This window comes from Bison bison, unplaced genomic scaffold (assembly GCF_000754665.1).
Source record: "Bison bison bison isolate TAMUID 2011002044 unplaced genomic scaffold, Bison_UMD1.0 scf7180017864340, whole genome shotgun sequence".
NCBI classification, from domain to species: domain Eukaryota; kingdom Metazoa; phylum Chordata; class Mammalia; order Artiodactyla; family Bovidae; genus Bison; species Bison bison.
The window spans coordinates 5,604,154-5,616,147 of record NW_011494912.1 but is presented as its reverse complement, the minus strand read 5'-3'; the positions used below and the strand labels follow the sequence as shown (position 1 = coordinate 5,616,147).

The following is an 11,994-nucleotide window of genomic DNA, read 5'->3' as shown; positions in this document are numbered from 1 at the left end:
ACACGTGCCCCTGGGCGCGGCCGCCGCCATGTCTGCATCCCTTGGCGTGGACCGGAACTCACCTGCCTCCTGGACAGTTTCAGACACGCGGATGGCCAACCGGGCTGCCGAGTCACTGCCAAGACGGTTCGAGACCAAAGTTCTACTCCTGTCTTAATGCTGTTAAGACCTGGCTCGTTTTCCCTCGGAGGATGGAACTCTTCAGTTAAAGGGGAGACTGATGGCTAAGAGCTCAGGGCAAAGAAAGGCTGAGTCTTTGGCCATGGGGACTTCCTGAGGCAAGGAGGCCAGGCTCTGGGTTGTAACGGGTGGTCACGGGTCCCCTCAGACACATGGACCAGCTTGGGGCGGGAGCCTGGAAAGGGCCTGGAGAGGCGGGGCAGCATCCTGAGTTCAGGGAAGGGACTGCACCGACTCTGGAGCTGGGCTGGTGGCAGCCCAGGGGCATGAGTGATGGTACCACCCTGCTATGAATAGACTGGGCACAGGATTAACGGCTTGGCCTGGTGCTTCCCTCCCTGCCCTGGAGGGGGTTGGGTGGCCTGGCCCTGGGGCGGGGAGGCAGCAACCTGGGTAGGGCAAGTCAGCCCAGCAAGTGCATCAGACTAGTCAGGCCTTGGATGAGATGTCCAAGGTCAGAGGCCTGTGGGGTCAGGAGGCCTGTCTCTGGGCATCCCAGGTGAGGTGCCCACTTGAGATGGCTAACTGAGGGGTGACCTGAAGCAGCCTGGGCTCAAATTCTCTCTTCCCAGACAGCAGGATCCCTGGCCACACTGACCCAGTGAGGCCACCAGGTTGGGAAAGGGGCCCACAGTCCAGAGACATCCTTCTCTCAACCCCAGACGGTCCCCTGAGCTGTCAGCCCTCTGAGCTGCAGCTACAGAGGGTAGGACACTGGCCAGGCAGCTGAGCTCACCGTCTCCTTGCTGCCTGTGGCCCCTGCTGTGGGAGGGGGGGCGGCCTGGGGGACTTCCTGTCTAGATAAGGCCATGGCCTGGCCTGGTCTGTGGGTGGTGGTGCCAGAGGCCAGCCCTGGCCACATGTGGGTTCTGCTTATGACAGTAGGGAGGGTGAGGTCCCGTGTAGTGCTCTCTGGGGGCCCCCCCCAGGCCTTCCGGCCACACCCACCCAGCTCATACTTCTATACAGTCGTGGTTTCTGGTGTTTTCGAGATGGGCATCTGGTAGACCTGAGCCCATGTCCTGGGGCAGAACACGTACATGCTACAGCTCAGCTTATCTGTGAGTCTGCTGTGCCCTGAGCTGCTTTTAAGAACCACATGTACCATACTGGCCAGCAGCCACCAGAGAGGGGTGCCTTTTCTTTTGTTTCCACAGTCATTGGACTTCATCCTCTGATGGCATGTCTGTCCACAGCCTAGTAGCTCTGTGGTGTCTGGGTCACGTGTGCCAGGAAACGCTGGTGGGCCTGACCGAGGTTTCTGAGACGGTGACATACTGTTGAGAACATAAACCTTAACACATCACTCTGAAATGCCGAGAACCCCCAGTGCAAGTCGTGGCATTTACAGGGAGCCTGGATATTGTGTCCTGTGGGGCCAGATGAGAGCCCTGGCGCCTTCTGAAGGGCGTGTCCCTCACATCCTCTGCTGACACCTGTCGTGACTTGCTTGGTCCTTAGCAGGTCTCCTCTCCTCTCCTGGAGCCTTGTTGAAAAGGCTCGTCTGGTTTAACGTGTTTGCTTTGTGCAAGGTCAGCGTCACCGCAAGACCACCACTGTGTGTCCTGGTAGGGACCAGACAGGCCGGCTCCTCCCCACTGCTGGAGGGGACAGCAGCTCCTTCCTCTAGCCTGAGCCTTTTGAGAGGGGCCTCGCGGGGCTCACTGCGACCCACTTTCCTGGGCCGCCTGGTGCCCCTGCCCTGTGAGCCAGGCCCATGGAGTGCCCAGTTCCCCCACATCGTGGCAAGCACACCCCAGCTATCAGCCAGGAGCCCGCTGTTAACGCCTGGCCCGTGGCGCTGGTGGGAGGGGAGCTTCCTAACCTGGCCGCATCAGGGTCGGACACTAGGCGCCAAGGACAGTGCCACACAGGCAGGGAAGATGCTGCGTGACATGCTTTAGACACTGATTAGGAGAGCAGTGTTCTTGTAATTTCTTATTTTCATCCGGCAAGTTTTCCCGGCTCCAGCCTTTCTAGTTCCCAGGTATGGGGCAAACAGTTTCTGTGAGAACAGAGCTGACCATGGGTTGGGGACTGGTGATGGGGGTCACCCTCAGGGTAGCACAGAGCGTCCTCTGGGGCTGGAGAGTAAGCTATTTGGAGCTGCAGCAGGGCAGTCTGGGAAGGACAGGGAAGCATATGTACAGGCTAGAAATTTGGTTCCTGGAGGTTTAGCCTGATTGTGAAGAGGGTTCCAAGTACAGTGGCCTCTCCATGGTAAGAGGAGTCGGTGTGGGCTTGCCCTATTTTCTTCTGAAAGGAGCCTTCCTGGTGCTCATAAAACAAATGCCTGCAGATACACACAGGCCATTTCCAAAGTGGAACACAGTCTCCATTTAGTACCTGACCAGAACCAAACTCACGGGTTTCTATTTTGGACAAACTGCCAGGGCAGAATGTATTCCAGTCTTCTAGGAAGGTCTGTGCAGGACAAAACCACACAAGCCTGAGTGGATTGAGGCGCATCTACAGACCTTATCTGTCTTGTGCTGAGAAATGCACTATGCATGACGTCATGGAGACCACATGTGGTGTACACTGCCCCCCGCCCCCGCCCCGTCCTATATATGGGTTTTTTAAAAACAGTTGCCCTGGATTGAACTGAGTAAATAAAGCTACAACTTGCTCTCTGCTCTTGGTGGAAGGCCGTAGGGAGAGGGGATGCTCAGAAGCCCCTCCTCCAACCACTGGTCACCAGTGTCCCAACAGACTCCCAGGTGAGGGAGGTAGAGGCCCCCTTATTTGAACACTTCTGTCCTTTACTAAGAAAAAAAAAATTTTTGTTTCTTTTGCCATACTGTGCAGTATATGGGATCTTGGCTCCCAACCAGGGATTGATATCATGCCCCCCTGCAGTGGAAGCACAGAGTATTAACCATTAGACCACCAGGAAAGTCCCTTTTATTGTCCTTAACGTTCTGGCACTTCAACCCAGAGGACCAGGATGCCTCTGCAGCACAAGATAACTGGGCTGCAGTAGTCTTTTTTTTGGGGGGGAGGGGGGTGTGGTGGCAGAAAAGGCCTAGGCTCAGTGCAGAGCTTTGGGCCAGCAAGCCCATCCTGAGCATTTCCTGTGTGTGCTCAGCTAGCCTGCAGAGACAGTCCTAACTCAGATGCCTCTGGAAGGGCAAAGGGAGAGAAGGGACAGACCAAGGCTAGAGACTCCTCACTAGGCCCATTAAGACCCTGCTGAGCTGTGTTTCCAGCCCCTGACATCCCTCTCAGGCTGCTGGGGACACAGTCAGGCGGGTTTTGCACCCATCTCTGCAGGAAGAGCCTAGAGGACACTGCCCGGCCTCAGCTCAAACGGGGCCCTCTGTTGGCGGAGCGCCCTGCAAGCTCCATCCAGGGGCCGGGCTGCCCTGAGGCCAGCCTGTCAAGCCCCCAGCGAGCAGACCATCGGGTCTATGTGCCTGTTTGGCAACCGATGTGGCAAGATGGGCTGGAATTCTGGCCACCTTGCCCAAATGCCACCCTGAGGGGTATGAGGGCTAGTGGGGAGGTCACAGTACCTGAGAAGCACCAGTCCCCTGAGGTGTCTGGGAGCCCACTGCCCACCACGGCCAGCCGCTGGGCCCACTCAGTCCTGTTGGGTCTCTGCCAGGGCCACTACGCAGACAGTGCAGGGTAGCCAGTGGCTCTGCACTCCTGATAGCTCTTGGAAAGTTCCAGAGTGACCGTGAAAACCAGTGCTGTGAATGTCTCCAGGCTGTGATGGGGCACTGGTCCCCCAAGTTTGGCTCCTTGCATGTGGCTGGTGGGCCAGGTATATTGTCATATAAGCAGCAGGAGACCAGGCTGGCCCCCCAGACTGCACGGCCATGCCTTCCACCTCCACAGGCTGCTCCGCACCTGGCCGCGGGGGACAGCCGCCAGTCCAGGTCACCACCTCACAGCACTGGCGCCAGGTAGGAGCCACCCTGTGCTGTCCTGAGCTGCGGAGACTCCTCCACAATTTCTAACATCACTGGGGGTGGGGGGCCCAGGCCCCCAGCAGACTGCCCCATCACCACACCCCACACCCCACGGGGTCAAGCATGACCTGGGCAGAGCCAGCTCAGAAGCTGTCAGCAGTCCTGACGTCTGAAACAATAACCACCTCACATCCTCTACCAATCCACTCTCCAATCCAACACGCTCCCTAAACCAGGGGCCTGGGAACTCCCTGGCGGTCCAGTGGTTAGGACTCGCTTTCACTGCAGTGGCCTAGATTCAACCCCCGGGTCGGGAACTAAGATCCTGCAAGCTGCGGGGCATGGCCAAAAGTAAATAAGTAAAACAGTAAATAGATGCGGGGCCTGCAGGCTGGGATGTTCTGCAACCTTGTTGTTCAGTGGCTCAGTCGTGTCTGACTCTGTGTCTCCGTGGACTGCGGCACGCCAGGCTCATCTGTCCCTCGCTATCTCCCAGAGTTTGCTCAAATTCATGTCCATTGAGTTGGTGATGCTACCTAACCTCTAACCTTGGTTACCCTCTAACCTCATTAAGACAGATGGATAAAGAAGAAAACAGCCTGAAGGGGTACCAACCATTTTTAAGCTCAAATTAGGCCACTGCCCTCAACTGTGACAAACAACCCAAACCAGTGGCCAAAGGGACCGACCTGAGCCCCTCACCGTGAAACCATCCTGGGCGGGGCTCGAGCTGCCAGGCGCCAGGGTCTGTCCAGCAGTCCTCCCCTTAAGACCTGAGAAAGACCCTCGTGCTGGGCGCCCCCTTCGATGCTGGCCACCGGTCCGCTGGGGAGCCAGCGCCTCCGCCAGGCCCAGCTGCCAGCTCCCCGTCCCGGGCGGTGGCTCACGTGGTGGGTCTCCCCTGAAAGGAGAGCGCCATTTGCAGGAGTTCCCGCCCCAGTTCCTGCTGCTTCCCTCCGGGGCCGAACTCGGCCGACAGCTCCCGGAAGGTGACGCCCACGCGCCGGGCCCCGATGTGCCGCCGGTGGATGGCGTGCTTCCACTGGTGCCGTGCGCCTCCCCTGAGCACCACCAGGGAGCGGCGGGGCAAGGGGACCGCCACTTCCACCTCCTGGCACGGGACGGACCGGCTGGGGGCCATCGCGCTGTCCGCCAGGGCCTCCGGGAAGCCGGATGGGGCCAGGCAGAGCAGCAGGCTGCCGGGCGCCTCCCGCGACATGGACAGCACGGTGGGGGACAGCAGGTTGAGGCTCACCAGCCGCTCCCCCCACAGCCAGGCGTCGTCCAGGTGCGGGTCGATGGCCGAGCCGCGCTCCGGGGAGTAGTCCAGGTTACATTGCTCCACGGGCCGGAAGTCCTCCAGGATGGGGTAGAGGCCCATCCGCCGCACCACTTCCCGGCTGAAGCTGGGGAGGCCTCGGAAGCCGGCCCTCTTTAGCTTCTGTTTCCGGAAGTTGACTTTGGGGCCGTAGTCCTGGAGGATGAGGATGAAAAGGAAGTGGGGGATTGGCTGAGTTTACGGAAATGGCATCACACGCCAGGGCGGAAGAATCCAATCACAGAGACCAAGACAATCCACGATGCCTGACTTCGTGGATCTGACATTTTGGCAGAAGGAGACAGACACCAGAGAGATAAATACGAACAGCACACACCAGCTGGCAGCAAACGCCACCGAGAAAAACAGAGCAGGGAAGGGGATGTGGAGTGTCGGAGGACGTCTCCGCCCAGGCACCGCAGGAAGCAGAGCTGGAGACAGGAGGCCCGTGTGTGGGTGGCATCCCCCGGCCGCCGGGGCCAGGAGTCAGGAGCTGTGAAGGAGGAGCGGCCGGGCAGGGCAGGCGGGAGCGCGGGAGGGCGGGCCCGCCCAAGGCAGTGTTACCCAGCTGGTCAACACTGGGCTTCAAGACCACGGAGGAGGAGTTCCCCTAGGACCCAGAAGTGGTTCCACTTCTAGCCTCACTGAAGAGAATGGAAACACAGTCCACACAGAAACCTGTACTCGAATGTTCCCAGCAGCACTACTGACAGTCAAACAGTGCGGCCTCCCTGCTGGCCCAGTGGCTGAGACTGCGAGCTCCCAATGCAGGGGGCCCGGGTTCCATCCCTGCTCAGGGAACTAGACCCCACATGCCGCAACTAAGTTCATACGCTGCAATTAAGACTCGGTACAGGCAAATTTAAAAAGTCAGAAAGTGGAAACAACCCGTGTCCACCAGCCGGTGAATGGTAAACAGAGAGTGGTCTATTCATGCGATGGAATAATGCTGAGTCACAAAAAGCAATGAAGTCCTGATACAGGGTGCAAAGCGATGAACCCGGAGAACATGCTCAGTGAAAGATGCCTGACACAGAGGGTCATACCCCACTTATAGGAATGTCCAGAAGAGGCCAACCCACAGAGACAGACAGCAAGTAAGTGCTTGCTGGGGGTTAAGGAAATGCAAAGTGACTGGCAATGGGTGTGTGTTTGCTCTGGGGTGATGAGAATGTTCCAGAACTAGACAGTGGTGATGGCTGCACAACACTGTGGCTACACTGAAAATGAAAGCACTGAATTATACACTTGAAATGGGGGATCTTATGGTAGGTGGCTTCCATCTAAAAGGAAAAAAACACACACACACACACACAAAAGAGAGGAGCCCTGTAGAATACAGCTCAGATCTGAGGGGTGAGAGGGGAGCATGTATCCACACTCCTGCTCCCTGGGGGCCCCTCCAGTGGAGGGTGGCCCCACCTGGTGGTAGAGTCTCCTTCTCTGTTCTGCAGGAGCCAAGGCCAGCTGGCTCCTTCAGGTCACCCCAACCGGTTGGCAGCAGCCGGCAGGAGGGCCACAGGCAGAAAGAAGAGAAGCCGGAGCCCGAGGAATCCCTGGGAGGCTGGGGTGACTGCCCTGGGGACAGCAGCAGCGGAGACAAAGGTTGGGCTGGCGGCCAGCACAGGGCCTTCAGGGCACGGGAAGGCCTCTGTGTTCACGCTGACATGGGAGGGCCTGCAGTAGAGCAGCGACTCTGACCAGATGGTGGGATCACTTCCTACTGAGACGGACAGGAGGGGCGGAGGCTGCGCAGGGAGTGTGGAGGCAGGCGGCAGCAGTGGCCGGGGGTGAACATTCTCAGGCTCAGGACATGTTTTGAAAGAGTAAAGAGCTGACAGGAATCACCAGTGAAAGCCAGAGAGGACTGTGGAAAGATCCAGGGTTTCTGGTCTGAGTAGGTGGAAGGTGGAATGCGCCGGCTCAGCTCAGGACTAACAAACAGGAGAAGCTGGGGCTGGAGGTACGAGCACGCGAGCCCTGAATTTTTTGGACCGGGCCTGAGATCAGCTAGGGGCGTCTGGAGAGGGAGGAGAGGCCTGAGAACCAGTCGCTGGGTTTAGGGGTGGGGGTCGGCGATGAGGCAGTTTCAGAGTGAGTTAAGAGGGAGCAGGAGGAGAGGAGCTGAACAGAACAGCTAACTCTCTTGAGAAGTTCTGCTGCAGAGACGAGAGACATGCAGCTTCCTGGGAGGCCAGTGGGAGAGAGCCGACCTAGAGAGAAGGGAGCTGGACAAGGGCTTCTGAGAAGCAGCAACCAGCCCGAAGCTGAAGAGGGGCTCGGAGGGAAGCAGGGCACAGGAGAGAAGGGAACCTCGGTAGATCCGTGTGTTTTCTCTGAGAGGCCCGGTCATCAGTGCAGAGGGGGGAGGGGAGCGAGGACTGGAAGGACAGCAGCAGAGCCGACGACCTGCGGAGTCAGCACGGCTCTGAGCACTGAGCACGAAGGGCCCAGCTCAGGATGGAGAGCCAGAGCCCGAGGCCACATGGGGGTGGGTGAGCGGAAGGAGCCTGACAAAGTGAGAGGAGAAAGGGTGAGGGACACCTGAGGAAGCGCCTGTGCTAACTGGCTGGGGGGCCAGGGGGACTTGGGGGGTGCGCACAGGCAGGGGACGCAGAAAGGGGGCCAATGGCTGTCTGGAGGGGGCGAGGACTACCGGAGATGAGGAACGGAGGAGACAGGAGTGGACCCAAGGAGAAGGGGGCTGTGATCCCAACAAAGGGAAGCTTCAGGGTTTGGAGGCCAGAGTATCGGTAGGAACAGGTGTGAGGAGATTCACAACTGACCCGGAGAGCTGCCGACAGGGTGGGGGCGTCTGGCAGCACTCCGCAGGGCTTCCCTGCGGGCTCAGTGGTAAAGAATCCGCCTGCTACTGCAGGAGACGCAGGTTTGACCCCTGATCCAGGGGGACCCCACATGCCTCGGAGCAACAAAGCCAGAACTGTTGAGCCTAATGCTCTAGAACCCAGGAGGCCAAGTACTGAAGCCCCTAGAGCAACAAGAGAAGCCACGGCAATCAGAAGCCCTCGCACCACAGCAGGGAGCAGCTCCCGCCTGCTGCAGTGAGAGAAGAGCCTGCACAGCAATGAAGACCCAGCACAGCCAAAAACAACTAACTAAATTAAAGGAATTAAAAAAAGAGGCACTCCATGAGACTCACCAGCACTACGCCAGCTGGGGAGAGGGCAGAGAGCGCTGGGTGGCCGTCTGCTTCTGAGCCCCAAACCGTAGGAAGGTAAACAGGCCGCGCTCTGGACCCTTCCCCAGCACCCCTATTCAGCAGCCCTGCCCTCCCACAGCTCTAGGTCAGCTTGTCCGCTAATGGCTCTGGGGGGTGGCTGCAAAGGCAGGCATGGAAAAGGAGATAAGCACAGGAGCTCCAGGGTCAGGTGCCTGGCAGGGCCCTGCAGCGTGACTGGCCAGAGAGGGCAGGCCTTCCTCCCCCCACCCTGCTCTGGCCCAACCTACCTGCTTCCTCCGCCCAGACTGTGAGAGCTTCCAGGGGTCGCGGTCCATCAGCTGCACCATCTCGGCTTCTTCCTCTGGGGTCACGAAGTCCTCGATCAGGGTCACGCCCGGGAAGGGGAAGGCCCAGCCTTCAAAGTCAGACTCCTCGGCCCCCACGGCCCAGCCAGTGTCGGGGTAGTAAATGAACCGGTGTGTTTTCTGCAAAAGACAGACAGGGGTGTCAGAGCTTCTGGAGCCGTGGCTCACACCCCACATACGCCCTGAGAAGCTGCCCCGCCCAGTGGTGCACCCTCCCCGGCAGCACTCTGGGGGGCAGCTGGCATCTCCAGGGAAGTGGGACCTCTGCCCAGCCCCCACCTTGCTCAATTTCTCGTCTGTAAAAGGAAAGAGAGTACATAGGAACATTCTTTCGTCTTCCACCTTGCAGGTGAGGTGACTGAGGCTCAACAAAGTTAAGGAACTAGCCCAAGGCTGCACAGCTGAGGAGCAGCCTCCAAGGCCACACTGTTGCTGTGGGCACTGTCTGTTCCTCCCAGGCTAGTGAGGCGTGTGTGAAGGCAGATGGCCCTGATGGGGAGCTGGAGAAATCTGCTCCCCTAAAGCTGAGGCCTAGGGTTGCCCAGGGGGGTGAGTTCACATGCTGGGAGGCCAGAGGGAGAAGCTCTTTCCAGCCACAGTGGGGATGTCGCTGGGGCCTCCCTGACACGGCGGCAGCCATGGGCACTCCCTGAATTTCTCATTGAAAAAGGATAGAAGGCTTCCCAGGTGGCTCAGTGGTAAAGAATCCACCTGGTAAGGCAGGAGACGTGAGTTCAATCACTGATCCCAGAAGATCCCATTCACAGTGGGGCAACTAAGCTGGTGTGCCACAACTACTGAGCCTGTGCTCTAGAGCCTGGGAGCAGAAACTAGTGACGCCCGCACACCCTAGGGCCCGTGCTCCGCAACAAGAGAAGCCACGGCAACGAGAAGCCTGTGCACAGCGACTAGAGAGGAGCCCCTGCTCGCCCCAACTAGAGAAAAGCCCACACAGTAGTGAAGACTCAAGAGAGCCAAAAACAAAAAATAAATAAAATTTAAAAAGAAGAGCAGAACTTGCCAGTCACCTAGAGGAGTACCAGACTGACAGCCTCCTGTGGCAGGGCCTCCGGCCAGTGACTCATCACGAGCCCGGCCAATTACCAGGCAGTCTTTGCTCTGGAGCTTCCGGTTGGGTGAGCCAAGACTTCCTCAGATCTGCTCGGGAGTTGGGGGTGCTCCCTGCCTCCTCCCCGTGTATGTTCTAGAGGCACTGCCAGCACCCCCGACTCTGAACCACCGCGTCTCCCTCCTGGCACCTCACGCAGGACACACAGAAAGTAAGGACTCCTCCTGTACATTTCACTTGTTCCTCGGGCATCAGGTTGGGAAGGTGCTACCCGCTACAGTGCCTGGAACCTCCACACCCTCGGCCATGGGCAGAGTCCAGACCTCTAGCGAGGTCTGAAAAACTTTTTTTTTAAGAAAGTAATTATGGTGAAATATATACAACCACATATATTTTATACATAAGACTGATCCTCAACCATATTTTAAGTGCACAGTTCAGTGTTGAGTATATCACACTGTCGTGCAACCAATTTCCAGAACTTTCTCATCTAGCAAAAGTCTACCTGTTAACTTAGAGAACGAACTTGCAGTTGCCGGGGCTGGGGGGTAGGGGCTAAGGATGGGGTAGAGGACTAGTTAGGGAGTTTGGGATGGACAAGTACACACTGTGACATTTAAAACCAATGAGGTCCTCCTGTACAGCACAGGGAACTCTGCTCAATGTTACGTGGCAGCCTGGATAGGAGGGGAGTTTGGGGGAGAATGGACACATGTATATGTATAGCTGAGTCCGTTCTCTGTCCACCTGAAACCATCACAACATTGTTAATCAGCTATACTCCAATACAAAACGTTACAAAAAAGAAAAGAAAGTCTATCCGTTAAACAACACATCCCCTCTCTCCTTTGCTCCAGCCACTGCGCACCCACCACTCTCCTTCCCGTCTCCGTGACTCTGACTACTTTAGACGCTCTACCTGAGTGGAATCATAACAGTTTGCATCCTGACTGCCTTATTCCACTCAGCATAACGTTTTCCGGTTCATTCGTGTCGTGGCACGTGCCAGACTTTCCTTTCTCCCTTTTTCAGACTGAATAATAGTCCGTTGTATGGGACGCATTTTGTTCATCCTTTCATCTGTCCATGGATACCTGGGTTGCTTCTGCCTTTTAACTTTTCTGAGTAACTCTGCTATGAACATGGGTATACAGATATCTCTTCAAGACACTGCTTTCAATTCTTTTGGGTCCACATCCAGAAGTGGGATTGCTGGGTCATATGGCAGCTCTACATTTAATTTTCTTAGGAACTGCTACTGTTTTTCACAGGACCTTCTTCTATCAGAGACACCTTGACGGTTTCTTCACTGGCTTCCCAACCCCCTTTCCTTCTTATCCACTCTTTCCCCTCAGAGGAACTTTCTAAAGTTCACATGTGATTTTACCTTTAAAACCCTCACGAGCTCACCACGGCCCTCAAAAGGAGCCCAGCCTGCCTTCCGTGGTCAGGCCCCACCGGCTTCATCTCCCTCCCCTGACGCATCACCCACCTTCCCCAGGCCTCGGCCCAAACAGTTTCCCAGCTGAAGGCCCTCGCTCTGCTCAAAGGCTCTGCGTCCTTCTTTGTTAATTCGTAGGATTAAGGAATCTCATTTCCGTCCAATGCCTCCCGGGACCCGTTGCCCCGAGTTTCGGCACCCTCTGCTCTCGTCCTGTCGTCTTCCCACGGGCAGGTGAGGTTCCCAGCCCGACCCGGGGCGGAGGAGCAGCGGCTACGTCTGCTATCAGACTACCCCCAAGTTCCATAGGTGAACCGCGGCCGGATTGCACCGACGTTCCAGCCCCTTCTCCACTCCAAGCCCACTCCTCAAATCCCTCATCTCTTCACCTCGCAACGCCCCCATCTTCAGGGCCGCTGACACGGGCTGATCCGGAACCTGTCTTCAAGGCCAACTTGGGCCTCAGTTTCCCCACACGAAGCATGGAGTTGTGGGCGCGGCGGCCCCTCTCCCACCCCTCACC

At 57.4% G+C, this 11,994-nt stretch overlaps 2 protein-coding genes across 2 annotated transcripts in view; one reads left to right on the top strand and one right to left on the bottom strand.

Moving 5' to 3' along the window:
- The window catches only part of ORAI2 (ORAI calcium release-activated calcium modulator 2), a 14,930-nt gene extending 11,116 nt beyond the window's left edge, over nt 1–3,814 (top strand). Inside the window, 2 exon segments of the mRNA XM_010854362.1 lie at nt 1,110–1,183; nt 3,454–3,814. Of these exon segments, the coding sequence (XP_010852664.1) occupies nt 1,110–1,183; nt 3,454–3,814 (435 nt within the window).
- On the bottom strand, nt 3,067–9,601 carry ALKBH4 (alkB, alkylation repair homolog 4 (E. coli)). The gene is made up of 3 exons (XM_010854361.1): nt 9,521–9,601; nt 8,884–9,081; nt 3,067–5,571 (listed from the first exon to the last, which is right to left on the bottom strand). The coding sequence occupies exons 1-3, from the start codon at nt 9,599–9,601 to the stop codon at nt 4,981–4,983; spliced, it is 870 nt and encodes a 289-aa protein (XP_010852663.1). The 3' UTR covers nt 3,067–4,980.
- Nucleotides 9,602–11,994: the final 2,393 nt, after the last annotated feature.